Raw genomic sequence first — 23,087 nt, forward strand, 5'->3', positions numbered from 1 at the left:
ATGAGACTGAAAGCCGATAAATCCCCAGGGCCTGATCACATACATCCCAAGGTACTAAAGCAGGTGGCTATGGAAATAATGCACGTGTTGGTTGGCATCTTCCAAAATTCTGCAGATTCTGGAACAGTCCCGGCAGATTGGAGGATGGCAAATGTAACCCCACTATTTAAAAGCAGAGGGATGGAGGAAACAGCAAATTACAGACCGGTTAGTCTAACATCAGTAGTAGGGAAAGTGCTGGAGTCCTGTGATAACAGGACACTTAGAAAATATCAACGGGATTAGACGAAGTCAACATGGGTTTATGAAAGGGAAATCATGTTTGACAAACCTACTGGAGTTTTTTGAAGATGTAACGAGCAGAATAGATAAGGGAGAACCAGTGGATGTGGTGTATTTGGATTTTCAGAAAGCTTCTGATAAAGTCCCACAGAAGAGGTTACTGTGTAAAATTAAAGTACATTGGATTGGGGGTAATATATTGGCATGGATTGAAAATTGGTTAGCAGACAGAATTCAGAGGATAGAAATAAATAGGTCTTTTTTGAAGTGGCAGGTAGTGACTAATGGGGTACTGCAGGGATCAGTACTTGGGCCCCAGCTATTCACAATATATATCAATGGCTTGTATGAGGGAACCAAATGTAATATTTCAAAAATTGCTGATGACACAAAACTTTGTGGGAATGTGAGCTGTGAAGAGGGTGTTAAAAGGCTGCAAGGCAATTTAGACAGGTTCAGTGAATGAGCAAATACGTGGCAAATGCAATATTACGTAGTTAAGTGTGAAGTTATCCGCTTCGGTAAGAAAAACAGAATGGCAGAGTATTATTTAAATAGTGAGAGATTGGGAAATGTTGATGTACAAGGGGTCCTTGTACACCAATCACTGAAAGCAAGAATGCAGATGCAGCAAGCAGTTAAGAAGGCAAATGGTATATTGGTAAAAACAAAAAAACTGCGGATGCTGGAAATCCAAAACAAAAACAGAATTACCTGGAAACACTCAGCAGGTCTGGCAGCATCGGCGGAGAACAAAAGAGTTGACGTTTCGAGTCTTCATGACCCTTCGACAGAACTTGAGTTCGAGTCCAAGAAAGAGTTGAAATATAAGCTGGTTTAAGGTGTGTGTGTGGGGGGGGTGGAGAGATAGAGAGAGAGAGAGGTGGAGGGGGGGTTGTGGTTGTAGGGACAAACAAGCAGTGATAGAAGCAGATCATCAAAAGATGTCAATGACAATAGTACAATAGAACACATAGGTGTTAAAGTTAAAGTTGGTGATATTATCTAAACGAATGTGCTAATTAAGAATGGATGGTAGGGCACTCAAGGTATACCTCTAGTGGGGGTTTGTTTTTTTTTATAATGGAAATAGGTGGGAAAAGGAAAATCTTTATAATTTATTGGAAAAAAAAAGAAGGGGGAAACAGAAAGGGGGTGGGGATGGGGGAGGGAGCTCAAGACCTAAAGTTGTTGAATTCAATATTCAGTCCGGAAGGCTGTAAAGACCCTAGTCGGAAGATGAGGTGTTGTTCCTCCAGTTTGCGTTGGGCTTCACTGGAACAATGCAGCAAGCCAAGGACAGACATGTGGGCAAGAGAGCAGGGTGGAGTGTTAAAATGGCAAGCGACAGGGAGGTTTGGGTCATTCTTGCGGACAGACCGCAGGTGTTCTGCAAAGCGGTTGCCCAGTTTACGTTTGGTCTCTCCAATGTAGAGGAGACCACATTGGGAGCAACGAATGCAGTAGACTAAGTTGGGGGAAATGCAAGTGAAATGCTGCTTCACTTGAAAGGAGTGTTTGGGTCCTTGGACGGTGAGGAGAGAGGAAGTGAAGGGGCAGGTGTTGCATCTTTTGCGTGGGCATGGGGTGGTGCCATAGGAGGGGGTTGAGGAGTAGGGGGTGATGGAGGAGTGGACCAGGGTGTCCCGGAGGGAGCGATCCCTACGGAAAGCCAATAAGGGGGGTGAAGGGAAGATGTGTTTGGTGGTGGCATCATGCTGGAGTTGGCGGAAATGGCGGAGGATGATCCTTTGAATGCGGAGGCTGGTGGGGTGATAAGTGAGGACAAGGGGGACCCTATCATGTTTCTGGGAGGGAGGAGAAGGCGTGAGGGCGGATGCGCGGGAGATGGGCCGGACACGGTTGAGGGCCCTGTCAACGACCGTGGGTGGAAAACCTCGGTTAAGGAAGAAGGAGGACATGTCAGAGGAACTGTTTTTGAATGTAGCATCATCGGAACAGATGCGACGGAGGCGAAGGAACTGAGAGAATGGGATGTGAAATACTCTCTATCCGCTCTGTTTAGACTTCTCATGGTTTTGAACACCTCTATCAAATCTCCTCTCAATCTTCTCAATTCTAAGTATCTGAAGTGCCTCATGCTGGCATTCTCATAAATCTTTTCTGTACCCCTTACATCATTCCTAAAATATGGTGCCCAGAATATCCTGTGGAGTCTGAAACAGTGTTCTATAATGGTTCCTCATAAATTCCTTGTTTTTCCATTCCCTGTTTCTAATTATAAAGTTCGGGATACCATATGCCATTTTAACCACTTTTTCAAACTGCCGCACCTTCAACAATTTGTGCACTTATACCCCAAGGTCTCTCTGTTCCTGTACCCCTTTTTATATTACCTCTCCTCATTCTTCTTTTTTTTACTTATTCTTTCACGGGATGTGGACATCGCAGGCCAGACAATCCCTTATTGCCTTGAGATAAAAATGTATCACTTAGCACTTCCCTGCATTAAATTTTATCTGTCCCCTGTCTGCCTATTCTGCCAGCCTATCTGTGTCCTATTGCATTCCTCCTTACAATACTTCCAAGTTTTGTGTCATCTGCAAATTTTGAAACTATGCCTTGCACGCCCAAGCCTAGGTCATTAATTTTGATCAAGAAAAGCAGTGGTCCTTGCACTTACTCCTGAGGACTCCAGTATATACCTTCCTCTGGTCTGAAAGCAATCAGTCTCTGTTTCCAGTCATTCACCAACTTTGTATCCATGCTCCCACTGTCCCTTTTATTCCATGGGTTTCTACTTTACAGACAGACCTGTTATGTGGCACTTTTGTTAAATGTTTTTTGGAAGTCCATTTATCCCATATCAACCACTTAACCTTCATCAGCCCTCTCTGTTACCTCCTCAAAAAATGCAATCAGATTGGTTAAACATGATTTGCCATTAACAAAGCCATACTGACTTTCCTTAATTCATTCACATTGTTCTCCTTACTGTTAATTTTGTCCAGGATTATCATTTGTATATGTTTTCCCATCACCGAGGATAACCTTTTTTTGTTGTTATTTCATGGGATGTAGGCGCTGTTGGCTGGGCGAGCAATCATTGCCCAGCCCTAATTGCCCCTGAGAAGATGTTCGTGAGCTGCCTCCTTGAACTGCTACAGTTCATTTGGTGTTGGTACACCCACAGCACTGATAGGGAGGGAGTTCCAGGATCTTGACCCAGTAACATTGATGGAACAGGGATATAATTCCAAGTTAGGATGGTGTGTGGCTTGGAGAGGAACTTGCATGTGGTGCTGCTCCAATGCATCTGCTGCCCTTGTTCTTCTAGATGGTAGAGATGGATTTGAAAGGTGCTCTCAAAGGGACATTGGTGAGTTGCCTCAGTGCATCTTATATATCGTGCATGCTGCTTGCCACTGTTCTTTGTTGGTGGAAGAAGTGAATGTTTAGGCTGGCAGTTGGGGTGCTGATCAAGTGGGTTGCTTTGTCCTGATTTTGCCGAGCTTCTTGAGTGTTATTAGAACTGCACTCATCCAGGAAAGTGGAGAGTATTCTATCACACTCCCGACTTGTGCCTTGTAGATGGTTGACAAGCTTTGGGGAGTCAGAAGGTGAGTTACTTGCTGCAGAATTCCAGCTTCTAACCTGCTCTTTTAGCCGCAGTATTTATTATGGCTGATCCAGTTCAGTTTCTGGTCAATGAGTGGGAATTCAGCAATGGCAATTCCATTGAATGTCAAGGGTAGACTGGCTTGCAGTTGCACTGTCGTCATTGAGATCTGGATTGAGAATGCCTAAACATATTTCATATATCAACGTGTGACTTCCTTCTGTTGACAATCTTATGTAATAAAATCGGTGGAAGCGGTAACTTAGAAATTCCATTTTGAGCTTACCACTGCCTTTTCACCAAGCAACAGAAGGTCCTACAGATGGAAGAGTGAGAAGACTTTCCATCAGAGCACACAAAACTCCAGTGCACTTGCCAAAAGTAAAGGGCTGAATTTTCTGGCAGGCATCAGGAACTCAATGCCTAGCCCATATGGGAGCCCCGAGCTGGACCATGTCCACTGCGCATCCTTAGGGGAGGCAGCCTGCTGATTGGCCACCTAGGTGCTCACCATCTATTAAGGGTGGTGGGAGGGCTCATGGTGGTGCAAGCCCTATCGGGGCTCTGCAATGATGTCAAGCTGGCAACCCACCCGGAGAGGTGCTGCTGAGGCAGGGAGGTGAGTGTGAGGGCACCTCAACATGATGATGTCCTCAGCTGGCTACATGCGAGTGATAAATTAAAGAGCCTGTAAGGCCATTGCATTTGAGGGGAAACCCTCAGGCCTATTCTCAGACGGGTGTGCAATGTTTCATCCCTGGGATTGCATAAATGGTGTTTTGAGCTTCCCACTCTGATGGCCCTTTGCCTTCTTCCGGGAGATCAGCTCAATTGAGCTGGTGACTTTTGCACACAGCAGGGAATGCTCCAATGCTGTTAACTACTAGCGCTCCTGCAAAATAGCCCATGAGCGGGACCTTAATTGTCCTAATTGACTGCCCATTTCCATGGAGCAAGCTGCCAACCTGTTTCCTAGCCCAGCCCATGGGAAAGTCCCCTGGAGGTGAGAATGCATCATGGAGCTGTCCTGACATGGCTCCCCACTATCATCCAGCCCTCCCCCACTTTCATCTCCACGGCCTGAATTTTTCAGTTGTTGGGCGTATGCGATCGGCAGACCCGAGAGTGGGTGGGAAATGGGCCACTGGCCGTGATCGGCCCTCAACCGTGATTTCATGTTGGCTGGCACGCTGAAATGCTCAGTGCTGCCGGGGTGAGGGCAGGAAGAGGGTGGGCACCGACGTCACCACGGGTACTGGTAAGCATTTCTAGAGAGCTCCCTAAAGGCAAACAGCTGCCCCAGGGAGTTGCAGACCTCCACAGAATAAAGGACATGACAACAATGCTGCAAAATCTGCCCATTCAGCACAATCAAGCACCTGAAAGCATTCCTCAAAAAAACCAGTGCCCAGATATCTCTTTTTATTTTATTTCCTCACGGAGATTTCATCCTGCCCTGGATCGAGGTTTGAGCAAAAATGGGAATGCCACATGGGAGAATGGCCCACCTGCCAATCATAAATGTGGACGGGCCATTTAAATTGCTGCTAGTTGCATCATTAATGAGCCTAATTGCCCGCTTAATTATCAGCGGGCACGCTTCTGACTGCCACGTGCACGCGCTGAGGGAAATATCACGAGTGTGGGGTGACATCGGGATGCTCGTCCGCCAGCCCAAAGAAACAGAGTACCAACTCCTGCACTGCCCAATTTATAATGCACAGTTTCTGAAGGTAGCTTTGAAGTATTTTAAAATTGAAAATTGGACAGTAGGATACTCTCAACAACTGTCTGAGCCCAGATAAAAAGCCCAGGCAAAGCCTGTCCACCATCTACAAGGCACAAGTCAGGAATGTGATTGAATGTTCCCCACTTGCCTGGATAAGTGCAGGACAAAGCAGTCCGCTTGATTGGCACCACATCCACAAACATTCATTCCCTCAATCACCGACACACAGTAGCAGCAGTGTGTACCATCTACAAGATGCACTGCAGGAATTCACCAAGGCTCCTTAGACAGCACCTTCCAAACTCACGCCCACTACCATCTAGAAGGACAAGGGCAGCAGATAGACGGGAACACCACCTGGAAGTTGCCCTTTAAGACACTCACCATCCTGACTTGGAAATATATCACCGTTCCTTCACTGTTGTTGGGTCAAAATACTGTAGTTCCCTTCCTAACAGCATTATAGATGTACCTACACCACGTGGACTGCAGCGGTTCAAGAAGGCGGCTCATCATCACCTTCTGAGGGGCAGCTAGTGATGGGCAATAAATGCTGACCCAGCTAGCGAAGCCCACATCCCATGAATGAATAAAAAAATGATACTAGAGAAAGGCAGGATGCAGTCTGTTATGCTTCCTCAGAGCTTGGTTAGTTACAAGAGTGTTTGTAATTGAATGTGACCCAGTCAGAAACTGTTAGCACCAGAAGAGAAGCCGGAAATGCTTTTTCTAAAGAAGCATTTTCATGACTATAAAATTTACTTCAAGAAATTACAAAGTACAATATGGTAGCATTGACTTCATTTTTGTTTTGAGTGAATCTTTAACTGAGAGTATCGTGCCAGTTTTATTTTATTAATGATGAACAAACCTCAGGTACTGACAGTGGCCTTGAAGAGAAACAGCTATGGATGCTTGAAATGGCTAACAATGCATAATATGTGCACAGTAAAAAACTTTGAGTAACTTCAAAGTTTGTAAGGCAATCCCAGAATGGGAAGGTGGTGGAGCAACCTCAAAGATGATACAGTACCCTCAGAACGGAAAGAGCACATGGTAAAATCAAGCAAAGATGGGTAATTTGGTACAATCAGCTGTCTTTGCCCGTAGTTTACATAGGGAAACACATTGGGCAGAATATTGCAGTTGCAATGGCATTGAAACTCTCAACATTTCTGCTATTACTCCTCTGAAACTGACAGCAACTTCTTGTATCCACACATGCTCAGTTAAACGTAGAAAGCAAATAGTTGCTTTCATTGATTTCCTGTTCCTCCATCAGGTGTACTGTTGAACTACTCACAGATGGAAATTTTGTATCAATTGCTAATTTGACATGTACATCCACTTTTTTGCTATTTGTCGCACTGTAAAAACCTTTGAACAGGAGATACCTTGTTGCAAAAGGTGCCACAGGGTTTTAAAATGGCGTACTAAATTATATTTATACTGAACAACTTCTCCACCTCTGAAAATCTAACGTTATATTTGTGGAATGTCAAATTTCTCCATTATGATAAAAATACCATAGATCCTTATTTTTTTAAGACTTTATTTATGATTATCTCATCTTCTACCTTAATCCCATGTGTACATCTCAATCTTTATTTCACTCTATGTAAAACAATTAAAAAGTGAAGGATAATCAGTACTTTTTACTTCCTGGTTTGCTGTCTGGGAGAATTCTTTGAAGTGATTGGCTGCTTAGCCTGCTTGATGCCTTCACTGCTGCTAGATGTTTGGAAAACCCCCAATTGTTGGCAGCAGAATAAAAGTGACATTAGGAAAGGTGAAACCCACACCACAGAGATTACTAGACCATTGTGGGCAGCGTCTTTGAAGTCAGTGAAAATGGTTACTGTAAAACCTGGCCCATTTCCTTTGCTTCCACACTCATGAGACAACACAATATTGTTTCTATGCGAGCTATATCTAAGAGTTTTACAAATGAATAAAAAGTAGTTGCCAGAACTGTTTTCTTATTTTGCCCTATTTATCTTGGGTTGATCAATTGTGCTCTCAATTACATTGTCAAGCACTCCCAGAGCAGCTATAGCTCAAAGCTGATGACATTTGACTTTTGCCAATCATGCAAACAGGGTGATATAAAATTGTTCACCCCTTGCACACTTCTCCTGATTTTGTAGTGGTTCCTCTTTAATACTCATTCAGTCTCCAGCCAGACAAAATTTTAAAGAGCAATTCCCACTGCTCTATTGTGGCATTTTCTATATTCTCACTGTTAAGAGGTGTCTGAGTGTGATTGCTCACTGGTGCTGAAGCAAGGTCCACACCACCTGCATGCAACTCAAGATATATGTTCAATCCCCCAGCACAAATCCAGATAGATAGTAAATCATAGCAGGTGCTACTGGAATAAGTGTTCAAAGCATTCGGCTCCTTAATCAAGCAAACAGACTGTGTTGTTAAAAGCTGTTGCTTAGAAATTGAAGGTTGCAGATATTGAAGCATTAAGTAATAGTTGATAAGATAGAAATTACAATAAATTATACAAACAATTTCCACTCTTGAGTCAAATTCTTCACAATCTTATCAGAGATACTAATCCATTTGTTTTAAATAAGTTATTGTCTTTGGGGTGTCAACTCTAATTTGTACCCTTCCATTTCACATGTATATGTAGGTTTTGAATTGGTCACACTTGTTGTGTTGGTTATTCTTATAGATTTGATCTTCAGACAACTTTTCTTAGTGGAAACATTTAACTTTATTTACAAGATAGCAGCAGCAACTACAAGTGTACATCAAACTCCATAGCTAAAGAAGTACTCTCCTGTAGAGGTTCCCCAAGCTGTTAATACATTGGTTTACACAGATCATGTGATCGTATAACACAGGATTAATCTTCAAACTACAGTCCTACATATTCCAAAACTATAATTACTACATTCCTTTCCCTTTAACTTCTCTGTACATTTTGTATTTACACGGATATTTCTATCATGATATTGCAATATTTACACAGGTCATGAAACGTCAACTCTTTTCTTCTCCGCCGATGCTGCCAGACCTGCTGAGTTTTTCCAGGTAATTCTGTTTTTGTCATGAAATTACAAGTTCAGTCTTTCAGGTGGTTTCCTAATCCATGTGAAATGTCGCAGCTCCACAGCTTCAGATTCTTTTGTAGGAAATATGTTCCCCTGGAACCGCAGTAACAGCAGGTACCTCACTAGGCACATGCAGTTCAATGCCTTCCACTCCAACAGAGACATCGGGCATGCCTATCCTTGGTTGAACAACTTCAAAAGGAGCCACTGGTTCAGTAATGGTTACAGGTGGAACAGCACTTTGTTGGGAATCTCTCTTTTTCTTAAATGATGCACATGCTTTTGGGTGAACTGACCTTTCACGTGGTATGACAATGGTCTGGTCACAGAACTGACTTTACCAAGTAACCACTTCGGCCCTCCACCAAAATTCTTTACATTTACTGTTTCTCCAACAGTAAGTTGTCGCCCATGACTATGCAAATCATGAGTCACTTTTTAGTTCCTTTGACTTTTCTCCACCTTCTCTTCCAAATTGAGAAGTATTAGGCTTAGTCTTGTCCAAAGAAGGAGCCTCGTTGAAAAGATCGAGGCATATTTGGAACTCCTGGGTGAGCAATGGTGCAAACTAGAGCTTGTATTGCTGGTTTTTTTAAAAAATTCGTTCACGGGATGTGGGCTTCACTGGTTGGGCCAGCATTCATTGCCCATCCCTAGTTGCCCCTGAAAAGGTGGTGGTGAGCTGCCTTCTTGAGCCAGTGTTTGACCAGCATTCGTGTATGGTAATTCCGGAGTTGCAAGTGAACAAATGACACATTCATGGGTTGCCGCTGATCCAGGGTTCTAGAATGATTCACAAAATTATGATGTTCAACAACACTGAATCCCACCCAATATGATTTTTTTTTAAAAATCAGTGCCTGATCAGTAATTCTGTATCTTCTTTCTATGTGTCTTCTTTCCACCACATAAATTAGTCTTGGCATTTTTTTGTATTCACTGTCAGCCAGACTTCTCTCAGATGCGATCTCAGCTTGTCTTAGTTCAGTAGTTTTTTTTAATTCATTCACGGGATGTGAGCTTCGCTGGCTGGGCCAGCATTTATTGCCCATCCCTAGTTGCCCTTGAGAAGGTGATGGTGAGCTGCCTTCTTGAACCACTGGAGTCCATGTGGTGTAGGTACACCTACAGTGCTGTTAGGAAAGGAGTTCCAGGATTTTGACCCAACAACAGTGAAGGAACAGCGATATATTTCCAAGTCATGATGGTGAGTGACTTAGAGGGGAATTTCCAAGTGGTGGTGTTCCCATGTATCTGCTGCCCTTGTTCTTCTAGTTGGTAGTCGTCATGGGTTTGGAAGGTGCTGTCTAAAGCGCCTTGGTGAATTCCTGCAGTGCATCTTGTAGATAGTACACACAGCTGCTACTGTGCGTCAGTGGTGGAGGGAGTGAATGTTTGTGGATGTGGTGCCAATCAAGCAGACTGCTTTGTCCTGGATGGTGTCCAGCTCCTTCAGTGTTGTCGGAGCTGCACTCATCTAGGCAAGTGGGGAGCATTCAATCACATTCCTGACTTGTGCCTTGTCGACGGTGTTCAGGCTTCGGGGAGTCAGGAAGCGGCTACTCATCACACAATTCCTAGCCTCTGACCTGCTCTTGTAGCCACAGTCTTTATATGGCTAGTTCAGTTCAGTTTCTGGTCAATGGTAACCCCCAGGATGTTGGTATTTGGGGATTCAGTGATGGTAATGCCACTGAACCTCAAGGGATGGTTGGATTCTCTCCTGTTGGAGTTGGTCATTGCCTGACACTTGTGTGGCGCAAATGTTACCTGCAACTTGTCAGCTCAAGCCTGGATATTGTCCAGGTCTTGCTACATTTGGACATGGACTGCTTCAGTATCTGAGGAGTCGCGAATGGTGCTGAACATTGTGCAATCATCAGCGAACATCCCCACTTCTGACTTTATGATGGAAGGAAGGTCATTGATGAAGTAGCTAAAGCTGGCTGGACCTAGGACACTACCCTGAGGAACTCCTGCAGTGGTGTCTTGGAGCTGAAATGACTGACCTCCAACAACCACAACCACCTCCTTTTGTGCTAGGTACGACTCCAACCAGCGGAGAATTTTCCCCTTGATTCCCATTGACTCCAGTTTTGCTAGTGCTCCTTGATGCCACACTCGGTCAAATGCTGCCTTGATGTCAAGGGCAGTCACACTCACCTCATCTTGGGAGTTCAGCTCTTTTGTCCATGTTTGAACCAAGACTATAACAAGATCAGGAGCTGAGTGGCCCTAGCGGAACCCAAACTGGGCATCAGTGAGCAGGTTATTGCTAAGCAAATGCTGCTTGATAGCCCAATTTTGGCACTAGCCCCCAGATGTTAGTAACGAGGACTTTGCAGGATTGACATGTTGCCTGACTGATTGCCGTTGTCGTCATTTCCGGTGCCTAGATTGATGCCCGGTGATCCGTCCAGTTTCATTCCTTTTATGCCTCTTTGTAGCGGTTTCTTACAACTGAGTGGCTTGCTAGGCCATTTCAGAGTCAAACACATTGCTTTGGGTCTGGAGTCACAAGTAGGCCAGACCAGGGAAGGTTAACAGATTTCCTTCCCTTAACCATATGGGTTTTTACAACAATCAACAATGGTTTCATGGTCATCCAGATTTTTATTGAATTCAAATTCACCATCTGCTGTGGCCGGATTCAAACCTGGGTCCCCAGGGCATTACTCTGGGTCTCTGGATTACTAGTCCAACGACAATACCACTTTTCCATCGCCTCCCCCTTGTGCTACCCATGATTTAATTATCTACTCGCATCTTGGAACATTCTTTGACTTTTGCTTTTAAAGCCTCTTTAGCTTCATTTAGCCGATTCTTCAGCTCTTCTGTCTCCTTTTTGTATCTGTTGGCTTCCTCCTGGAAATCTGAGCATTGCTGCATCTCCTCTGCCAACAAGTTCTTCAGTTTGTTCAGAGGGGTATTAAATTCTTCCTGTTTCTCTTTTGTAATTTTTTAGAGGCACAAACTTTGACCTGAGGGATCCTTATAATGTGGGAAGGTCTTTCAACAGGTTTCCCTTTTCTTTGCGAAGTTCACTCGCTTCATCTTGAATTCTGTCATTCAGCGGAGTCTCCTTGAGTTTCTTCTGCTATTCTTCCATGTTGTTGTTTAAGACACTCTTCATTTCTTCAGGTTGCTAAATGTTTACACACTCTTTCTTCATCCTGTTGTGGTCCCTGGACTCTCCAGGCTCTTTCTGAAGTACCCTGCCTTGTTCCTTTTTCAAGACAGGAACTCTTCCTGCTTCCTTTTAAAATCTCACCGGACAATCAAGATTATTTTCCCTCAACCAGTTTCGACCCAGGAGGCTTGGTCCTCTAACTTCTAATACCATCACTCGTAGCTGTACTGATTGGTGTCTATAATGAACAGTTGCTCTGGTGATACCTTTTAATTGGATTTATTCACCTGTGTATGTTTTCAACTTGGCAGATGTTTGTTCCAAATTTAATTGTTGATCACCATTATTTAAATATCTGAAAGTGTGTTCTCCTATTACAGTAGTAGAAGCACTTGTGTCTACTTCCATATTTAATGGTTTACCATTCACTTGCAATGTGACAAATATTGGCTCTAGCTTCCCAACTTTCATGTTGAATAATGAATAATGTCAGAATTGGCTGTTTCTGGCTCTTCTACACTATAGACTTCATTGGATTTTGTTTGTTGTTTGGAGCCTGTTTAAATTTCCCTTTGCACTGTCTCATTATGTCTCATTCTTTGACAAATATGACATTCTACTTTTTAAACTTGCTAATTGCTAGAAGACTGGCTGTTTCCACGTCAATGAAAATTATTTTTCAATTTAGTTGCTAAGGTGTTTCCTCTTATTCTTTGGTTAGCAGGGGTTGTTTCCCACTTTGCAGCAGAGTCCTGACTTCTCGCACCACTTTCAGTTGACTGTTTCCACCCAATTAGGAAAGCGGTGCCATTTGTGCCCCTTGAATTGCTTGTGAATCCCTTAAAGCGCTTTCCATTGCCAGTGCTATTTCTAACGCTTTCTTAAAATCAGGATTCACTTCAGCCAGCAATCTTCACTGAATAGTGTCCCCCTGCTTGCCACATACTAAACAATCACTGAGCATGTCATTCAGGGTTTCACAGAAATCACAATATTCCGTTAGTTGTTTTAATTTCACCACGTAGATAGCAATTGTCTCACCCAGGGCTCTACTTTATGAATTGAACCTGAACCTCTTCATTGTAACTCAGGGCTTGGGTTGAAAATATCCCTTAATGAGGTTTTACTAATTCATGGAAAGTCTTTGAATCTGGGGTGTTAGGAACCATCATGCTTCAAAGTAAACTGTAGGTCTTGCTCCCCCAAGTAATCAGGAGAATCACTCTCCTCTTTTCCTCCCCCATAATTTTACTTGCTTGAAAGAAGAATGCAAGACACTCTTTATATTAAGACCAATCATCTGTGGCTGGCTCAAAGGATCAATTCTGCCAAACTGTGGCATTTCAGATGCATATATCTCCTTTTATTTTTAACAAACTTAGATACACACAATCACTGGGCGAGGTACAGCATTGAATCTGATTTATCCTCATTACTGGTTGATCTTCAGACAACTAGACAACTTTTCTTAGTGGAAACATTTAAATTTATTTAGAAGACAGCAGCAGCAACTACACATGTGAATCAAACTCTATAACTAAAGAAGAACTCTCTTGTAGTGGTTCTCCACACTGTTAACACATTTGTTTATACAGATCATGTGGTCTTACAACTCTTAAAGCTATAGCCCTACATTTCCCAACTCTTAAAGCTACAGTCCTACATTTCCCAAAGCCATAATTACTATAGTTGTCTTTATTATTCCTTGTTATTGTTAGTAGTTTTCACATGTTGAAATGGTAACAGTGGAATACCTATGGGCAGAATTTTTCCCTCATCGGGTGGGTGTGCACCCGACCCGAACAGGTGTAAAATAGTGCGCGATTATGCATCGCACACTCGCAATATTTCACTCGGCGGGTGTGTGCAAGAGGTGGCAGCGCACCCACTGACAATTAAGAAGCCTATTAAGGCCCTTAATCAATTAATTAAATCAAATTTTTCACTGCCTATCAAACTGTCTTATTAGCAGGCGGGTGAATAGGCCAGGTGGCCTTTGCATTTTTAACAAACCCTCACCCACGAGCAGGATGATGTTTCGAACAGTGATCACAAAAAATTAAATTTTTTAAAACTTGTTTTTGAGATGTCCCTGCTTTCCTTATTTTTGAATTCTTTATTTTTAATGTTAGAAATCTTCAGCTCCCCGAGGCAGCTCTGTGCATTCAGGAAGCTTTCACTGAGCGCACCCACCGCGCATGCGCAAACTTCAGTGCTTGCGCTCCTCCTGCCCCCACCCTGGCAGCGCTGAGGTTATCAATGCACCTTTCACACTGGCTGGCCATTAATTGGCCAGCTAGCATGAAATCACAGTCGAGGCCCAATCACAGGTGGCAGTCCGTTGTGCAGCCGCTCCTGGGCCCGCCCACCGCACCTGCCCAACGGGGTAAAAATTCTGCCCTATGTTAATAAATCTGACAAAGGATTAAGGTGCAACAAACTGCCAGCAGATGTTAACATTTAACAACATAGCAATGACTTTTATTTACCTGGAGTTGCTTAAACAGATAGCAGCAGCTGATTCCCCACCTCCAACAAATTATGCGCAATCAGTGTGACTGCAATTAAAATACATTCAGTACTGTAATAATCTGTGGGGTGCAAATTAAGTGTGACATTCCTGTGTTTAATTAATAGCTTTTTCATAGAGGCCTCCCTTAACACAAAGCCGCCTTCTGTTGAGTGCAAAAACTTAAATGTCTACTAAAGTGAACAAACTTCCACTTACCTGTTTGTGAGCATGGTCATAGGAATTTATGTGATTGTCAAACTCCTGATGTTTGTGGTACTGCTTGTCACATAATTCACAGTAGAAATTGGCTTTCAGGTCTTCAAGAGCCTTAGCTATGGCCTTCTCCTTTCCAGCATAATCCTACAGGGATAAAATTAATATCTTATAATATCATTTTCAACCAAGATGTTAGTGGATAGAAACAATGTACGCCTAAGCAAAAAGTGGTTTCTGTGGCAACTGTTCTCAAGTGCACTCAAATGAGGGGAAAAGCCAACTAAGAAATTGATGTCTATCATCATCTTTCAGCTCTGCGGAGTCTTTCAATGGAACTAATAGGGAGTGGTTAAACTGATCTACTCAGGTGAGAATAAAGCCTCTATGACTCATTTTAAAAAGAGATACCAATACAATATTCCTTAATGCAATATGTTCTAGTATACCTTCATACACAGAGAACTGGAAGCTGTTAGATGTGTGTTATAGTTTCCCACTTGGGGAGAACTAGTGATTTATGAAGGAGAGAGCCAAAGATATCCTTCAGAGGGACAGATGAACCTTAAATATAGCTGCATCTAGGAATATCTGGTAGGGGATAAAATAGTTGCTCGCGAATGATGTCTCTTATTTCTCTCTCACTCCTTCATCATTATTAACAGTCTAAAATAAAACAGCATCAGCAGCTTAGATTAACTATGTTCTTATTCCTTGGAATTTTGGCTGATAATAACTAATGCAATCAGTAATGTTGTTTTGTCATTTTCCCCCTCAGTTGCTTTGTTATATTCTTGGTGTAGCTAGGGACTTCTGCTGAGATGTCTCTTGTTTTCGATTTTTATAATGTTTCAGATGTAAGCACAAGATCAATATTATTGAAATTTGGCTAATACCATCAAATATGGGGTAATGGCAGATTTTAGGAGGACATAGATTAGCAGACTCAGCAAATTGTTGCAGAGGGAGTTCAATATAGAGAAACATGAAGCAACACATTTTTGGGGAAAGAAGAACTGTGAGTGGAAGTTTAAATTAACCTAAAGCATTGCCAAGGTTTGTTAATCCAGCTGTGAAGTGAACAATTTGTATGGAAAGCTTCTGAAAAACAACAAAGAAAATCCTTTTACCGATGAGGCCCTCTGTATGCTGATAACTTTTGCTAACCAAACTTCAGGTAAGAGAGGGTAGTAGTAAATGTGAAAAGGCCAAGCTGAGTATGACAATATGCCACTGAAAGTCAATGCGATTTTCAGCTATTTGTCATAGCTACCTGGGGATCCAGAAGATGTGCATGACTTTTGCACTGCTTATTAGGGACAAAGAAGGTGATATATACTTAGAGGCGCAAGACAAGGCTGGATTACTTAAATGAGTTCTTTATGTCGGTGTTTAGTAAGCAGGAGGAATGTGACAAAATATCAGCAGAAGCAGAGATAGATGGATAGGGTGAAAATTGAGAGAGAGAAAGGCAGGCTATACCAAGGGTCGATAAATCACATGGTCTAGATGACTTGTACCTCAGGTTGCGGAAAGAAACGAGGTTGAGATAGTGGAAGGGCTTGTCCTATCTTCCAATCTTCCCTAGATATGGGAGAGGTGCCAGGGATTGGAGAGTGACAAATGTGACACCTTTATTCAAGAACAGTCCTAGAAACTACAAGCCAGTTACAACCCATCAATAATGGGCAAGGTTTTAGAAACAAAAATTATCAGGGAAAAAAGTCAACAGGCACTTGGAGACTTTTGAGCTAATTAAGGATAGCCAGCACAGATTTGTAAGAGAGCAAATCATGCTTAGGAGCATAGGATTTAGGAGCAGGAGTAGGCCATTTGGCCCTTTGAACTTGCTCTGCTATTTGATAAGATCACGGTTTATTTGGTTGTGGTCTCAACTCTACTTTCCTGTTTGCCACTCATAACCCTTTACTCCCCGGCCTGCCAAACATTGTTGAAGATACAACAAACTTGGATTTGAAAGATGCTTAAAGCTGCTCGCCAATCACAGGCTGGTTTCTATCTACATGTGCTGCTGATAAGTGAGCAGTGACAAGGGACGTTTTTTATTTCAACTTCCAGCTTCCAGGGCCGGGAGTGACAGCAGGATTCAGAGTGAGAGTAAGGCCCTATGTGTGAGTGAGGGAGAAACTGGAGTGTATGTGCGTGTGTGCTTGAGAGAGAGGAGTGTATGTGTGTGAGAGGAGAGTGTATGTAAGAGAGAGTGTGAGTGCTCGCGTGTGTGAGACAGAGTGATGGGGTGTGTGTGCATGTGAGAGAGCATGAGTGTGCATGTGAGAGTGTGTGTATGTGTGTGAGTTTGTGTGTGTGTAGGAAAGAGAGAGAGAGAGTGTGTCTGTGTGTGTGAGAGGGAGACAGGAGAGTGTGTGCACGTCAGGAAAGTGTGTATGAAGTCTGGCTCACTACCACTCTCCAACACGTATTGTCACCCACTCTCATATCAATGTTCCTTCACTGTTGCTGGGTCAAAACCCTGGAACTTTGTTCCCAACAGCAATGTGGGTGTTCCTAGAACACACAGACTGCAGCGATTCAAGAAGGCAGCTTACCACCACTTTCTCGAAGGCAATTATGGGTGGGCAATAAATGCTTAGCCAGCAATGTCCATATCCCAAGAATGAATCTTTAAAAAAAATCAGTGGGTAAGGATGAGAGTGAGCAACTTGAGATTGGGAGTGAGCCAGACAAATACACTCTTACCCTGTCACACTCTAATGGTCATCTTAATTTTTAAAAATGAGTAATAAATAATTTATTGCTTTGGCATTTTCTTTTTGCTCAACAAGTTGTCTCTTTTCATACCTCATCATTTTTTTTTCAAACTCATGTTTAATGTGCCAAACCTTCATCTTTCTAAAGTTTGCTCATTGCCCCCACCTCTCCCTCCCCCGATTGAGAAAAAAATTGAAATGTGGCCCCTGCGCCCACACGCATAAAGGTTGGACAAGCCTGATCTAACTCAACCTTGAATAAATTCAATGACGCAGCCTCCACTACTTTCTAGGAAAGTGAATTCCATAGACTAATGACCCCCTTTTTCTGCTGGATTCTGACTCAGTCTCATGACAGCTTATGATGATGGGAGTTTGGCACTTCTTTTGTCTGCTCTCTCCATCCTAATAACATTTCAGAAATGTGTTTGGAAGAATCCTGGAATCTCACATAAAACCCATCAATTACATCACCTGTACAAGCATTGTGAAGCTCATCTGCATTAAACCATACAGGGCCATATGCAGAATTGAGAGATGCTTATTTTGCATTCTATGAGTCTTTGACAAAGCTGGCATGTGGTCCTCCCTTTCAAGTGACAATGATTGAAGAGTCATACGGACTCAAAGTGTTGACTGTGTTCCTCTCTGCAGATACTGCCAGACTTGCTGAGTTTTTCCAGCTTTTTTTTATTTTTGTTAAGGGACGAGGAGTTCCATTTCTGCCCTGTCACAATGCCAGTGGTTTGACAGTGTTACCAGAATTGTGAGTCTACATGCAAAATGTGCTGCATTGATACACAGAAATGTAAACTAAGCTATGTATTTGTAATTGAAAATATCTTCTCCGAAAGAGCATGTTTTAATTCCATTGTTAAATAGTAACAGACCAGAGTGGCACAGAGAGCGAAGCCTATGAAAATGAGATTAGATGAGTATGCAGATTAAATGGTATGCCTCCTATTAATCATACATTTTATGGTATTTCTGAAAAGAGAGACATGTTGCTGAAGCTTTTCATCTTGCATTCGTCAGGACAAATGCAAGAATGCCAAATTTCAAATGATCACAACAACTATACCAGAGGGGTAAAAGATGTGAATTGGTTGGCAAATTGACTCTGATTGGCTGAGGCATTTCCATGGAAAAAGCAATAGGGAATGATTGGTGCCCCAATCTCCCAGGTAATTTAAAAAAGACATAAGGCTTGCATATGCACCTTTTGTTTGCAGAGAACAGGTCCCTGCATATGAATGCATGCAGCTTCTAGCATGCGTAAATGGACCATGTTGCAAGCTCAACTGATTATCTTAAATTGGTTGTTCATGTAATTATCAGCACACTCAGGATTGTTCAGCAATCATGGAATCACACATAATAGTAGACATTTTGTTTGGGTTTTATAAGCACATGTTAGTTGATTATGATTTGTACTCTGCTTTTTATGAACAACTGAAGGAACAGGCTGTTTGATTTGACCAACCAATCTTACATATCTGGCATTGTTAGTTAATACATCCATACATATAAAAGCAAAAGCATAGTGAAGAAAAACATAAAGTAATACATTTTGAAAGTAAGAACAAGGAAAGAAAATACATTTCAACTGGTTAAGATTTTAAAGGGAGCAGAAGGTCAAAGGAGCTTTGGCATTCTAATGTGTAGGTAGTTAAAGATTGCAGCACAAGTAAGTCTTGCTATAAGTAGGCAAGCAGAATAATTATCTTTATCTTGACAGCTTAGCATACACAAACGAAAAGGTAATGTTGTATTTGTACACCCTTTTATTAGGCTGCAGTAATGTGATATTTTGGGCATTCTGTTATGAGAATTATATAAAAGCAATGGAAAAGATGCAGTGTAGATTCACTAGAATGTTACCAAGATAAGGATTTCAGTTATGACGACAGAATTTAGAAGCTCAGAAGGTGAAATGCCTGATTATAGTGAAGCGGTAGCTCATGAAACACTGAACTCAAATGGAAAAGATAATCAGGCATGGTGAAGGCCAATTTCACCCACAAGATGTTTTCTCATTTGAGTTGAGAAAGTTAAGGACTAACCTTATAGAGAGTTTCAAGATAATTTAGGGTCTTAATATTTTTGCACTTTTTGTGCCCTTGATATTTGGACAATCATATCCAAGGTCGCTGTCATGGTTGAATCCCAACTCTCCATGTTTTCAAGAATAGAATTTCTAACCTTAAGATGTATGTAAATTTAGGGCTATTCATTATTTTTAGCTACTGATCTTGTTCCATCCCTTCACATGATTTCTCTCATCTTTAATGAGCAAATAGAACATTGTACCATCTGACTTCATTTTAACTTTAAAACCATTTATTTTTTAAAATACGTTTAGTTATTTTTTAAAAATGGTCAAGTAAATTAAAACCAAAAGAATATATTTACAACATAATGTCTATTATCTAACTCATTGAGCATACATACTAATGATGACAAGGACAATTTTTGATTAAAGCATGAATCAGATGGTTGATGGGCAGGCTATCTGCTATGCCTGCCCAATAGCATCGTTGTGACGCCCAAACCATTTCCATGATTGGGAATCATTACAATAATGGACTAGAGTTTTTAGTTGTAATGACAGCAAAACTGTCAGCGTTCACTCTCAATACCGTGTAAAAATGACATCAAATTCTGACATCTGCACAAGGTCCACGTCTAAATGCAGAAATCTGGAAGTCACTGTCAGACAGAATCCCTTAATGCAATTGTGGCCAATGAAATTACCATAGAGATCAACATATTGGCTTGAACCTGGTCTAATTGTTCACTTGATCTGCATTTAAAGAGGACAGAAATGTTACGCTTTATCGTAAGAGTCACAGGGATGCTGTCTTGCCACTAGTTGACACTTGTGTATATTTACCGAAACCAAGATTCAGCCAAAAGGACATTTATTATATGGAAGAAGCTTAGAGCAAAGGCCTGCAAGACCCAAGTATATGGCTTTTTCACATTTTTCCCAGATTGACATGAGTTTTTCATTTATGTGCCATATATCCTGGAACTCTTATTCAGGAAGGCTTTGAATATTAAATAGAGAGAAAACTGCCTTTTCCACTTATGGTCCCAATGTTGTATGCTTCGTTTATAATGGGAGTCCAATGTAGGGTCAGGCACCATGCCATAGTTTGATCAGAAGGAAATTTTACTCACCCCAAAGAGTGTATATAGAGAGAGGTTGTCTTTTGAGATTGTGTTGGAGGAGGTTTGGGTGAGGCAATTATGCTTCAATTAGCTGCCTCTGTCATATGTTAAAGGAGGATGTTCAGCCAATTTCCAAGTTCTATTCTGCCTTATCAGTGGCAAAGAAAGTAATTACAGCATGTGGGTCATGTCAGTCAGACACTTGGGACATGTACAGCATCATCCAGAGGGCTGCTAGGTTCTGTGTTCACCATGTCAGGGATGCCATATTCCATATAGCTTCTCAGTTCATCAACTTTGATATGTTCCCTGTGCATCAAAGGCAGACATCTATCACATTCCCTTGGACTGTTTGCTTCTCTAGAGTGCTTGGGGCTGTGAATGAAATCCATATCACATTGAAAAAATATAATTGATGTGCCCATTTCATTCATAAACAAGGAGTGTTTTTGTTCATTAAGGGTGATGATCCTTTATGATGTCCAATTTTGTATCCTAAATGCCAATTCAGGTCATGAGGCCTTTGTCCTCTGGCACTCAGACTGATGTGACACCCTCAATAGAATGTGTCAAGGCAACAAGGGATACGCACTCAGGCCGTGGCAAAGAACACCCTATCTCCAGGAAGGATACAGCCATGCATGCACCAAGTGGTGGAGGAAAGTGGTGGTGCTGAAATCGCATTTCAGAATGCCTGTGAAGGGGTCGGGGGGAATCTCCAATCAGTGTTATGTAAAGTATCTTCATCACATTTGCAGCTTAGTTGTTTTTCCCTGTTTATTTGCTGTTGCAGTGTTACTAGAAGCGCTGGGTTGTTGGGGTTGTGAGAAGTTGTTGATGAAGTCAGCAGGGAATGGTCCAGGATGTTGTGAAGGCTTTCTGTGTATCTCAAAGGTTCTGCACACCTGACTTCCTCCAAGTCATGAGGGCTATTGTTGTGGGTACAGCACCACAGGGAGGTGAAGCAGAGAGGACAAGCTGCTTGAAGAGAGGGGAGAAGGAGGGCTCTCAGCTATCAGCAGAATGTCTTATCCATCTACAATCTTTAAGGTGTACTTCTCCAACCTGCACATAAGCCAGAAGCAATGGTTTCAGAGGCTATACTTCAAGGAGGTGGCTGGGGAGGTCACAGAGGCCCTGTATGCCAGGAGAGGGGACTTCATTGTCTTCTCAATAAACAGAAGCAGGAGGATTGGGGGTGTGGCTTTTCTAGGATAGTGAGCTCTGTCATGGTGCAGGGAGATATCAACTGCACACAAATGGGCCTTGCGGGCACTATAACTCAGTGGGCAGATTTATTGAAATTGAAGAGGTGCCACCCACTCAATGCCCAGACCATGGTGAATGCCTATTATCTTGACGGCAGTCAGGATACCTTCAGCCTGCACCAGTCTGCAGCTCCAATAGTCTTTGAGGCTCTGTCGATCCAGATGGTTAGGGTTTGGCAAAGAGCTACTGCTCCACACCTGGCTGATGACACCCTTCCTCACTCACCCCACTCGTGGAAAGCATTTATTTAATGATATCAAAGGTGCCATGAAGAACATCATTGAGCAGACCATCAGGTTCCACTGCCTGTACCTCTCAGGAGGAGCCCTCCTGTACTCTCTGGAATGGGTGTTACAAGTCATAATAGACTGCTGCATCCTCCACAAGTTGGTCATCATTTAAACAAAGAGCGAGAGAGCGTGGACTTAATTTAAACAGAGAGCAGGTGAGCGTGGATTTAATTTAAACAAAGAGTGAGTTAGTGTAGACTTCATATGAAACAGAGTGGGTAAGTGTGTGGATTTTATTTAGAACAGAGAGTGGGTGAGCATGTGGACTTTATTTAAAACAAAAAGTGGGGAGACTTCATTTAAAAAGATGGGAACAGCAGCTGATTAGTGAGTTGGATTGGTGAGTATTTCTTGTCTTTAGATTAAAAATAAGGTCTATAGTTAATGTATAGATCTGTGGTCTTTATTTTCCCTTTCTTAAAATAGCATATTAAGTATAAGATCAATACTGGTGTAAATAATTAATTTCAATAAAGTGTAAAGAGCAGGGACACTAGAGTAATTAATTAATTAATTAATTAAATTAAATAAGATAGTGATGGCAGGATGGTCAATGCACTGCTGCAGCATGTGGGAGCTGCTGGACACCAAAGTGATTGGGAGCAAACACATCTGTAGTGAATGTTTGCAGCTCAAGGAACTTCGGATCCGAGTTAAGGAGCTGGAGGCCGAGCTGCAGACATTGCACCACATCAGGGAGGGGGAAATTTACCTGACACTTTGCTCCAGGAGGCAGTCACACCCCACAGGTTAGATAGTTCAAATTTGGCCTGTGATCAAGGACAGGAGGTTGTGATTGCAGGTGTGGGACCCAGGGGTTAGCGTTCAAGGAGTCTCAGCCCCTAAAATTGTCCAACAGTTATGATGTTCTTGCAAGTTGTGTGGACAAGAGCAGGGATTGCAGGGAGGATGAACAAACTGACCATGGCACTATGGTACAGGGGACATTCAAGTGGGGGAAGGAATTGAGAACGTAGTAGTGGTAGAGGACAGTATAATTAGGGAGATAGATACTGTTCTCTGCAGCCTTGACTGTGAGTCCCAAAGGCTGTGTTGCCTGGACATCCCCTCAAGGCTGGAGAGGAACTTGGAGTGCGAGGGGAGGGATCCA

The 23,087-nt window shown here is 42.4% G+C and overlaps 1 protein-coding gene across 1 annotated transcript in view; it reads right to left on the reverse strand.

Annotated features, from left to right (window-relative positions):
- Window positions 1–20,809, reverse strand: part of LOC121276008 (G patch domain-containing protein 8) — a 130,118-nt gene extending 109,309 nt beyond the window's left edge. The window contains exons 1-4 of the mRNA XM_041183952.1: window positions 20,633–20,809; window positions 20,137–20,195; window positions 19,998–20,046; window positions 14,518–14,661 (exon numbers count right to left, since the gene is read on the reverse strand). Of these exons, the coding sequence (XP_041039886.1) occupies window positions 14,518–14,661; window positions 19,998–20,046; window positions 20,137–20,195; window positions 20,633–20,809 (429 nt within the window). The remainder of the gene's footprint in view (window positions 1–14,517; window positions 14,662–19,997; window positions 20,047–20,136; window positions 20,196–20,632) is intronic.
- Between the last annotated feature and the right edge of the window lie 2,278 nt (window positions 20,810–23,087).

This window comes from Carcharodon carcharias, chromosome 3 (genome assembly GCF_017639515.1).
Source record: "Carcharodon carcharias isolate sCarCar2 chromosome 3, sCarCar2.pri, whole genome shotgun sequence".
Classification (NCBI taxonomy): Eukaryota; Metazoa; Chordata; class Chondrichthyes; order Lamniformes; family Lamnidae; genus Carcharodon; species Carcharodon carcharias.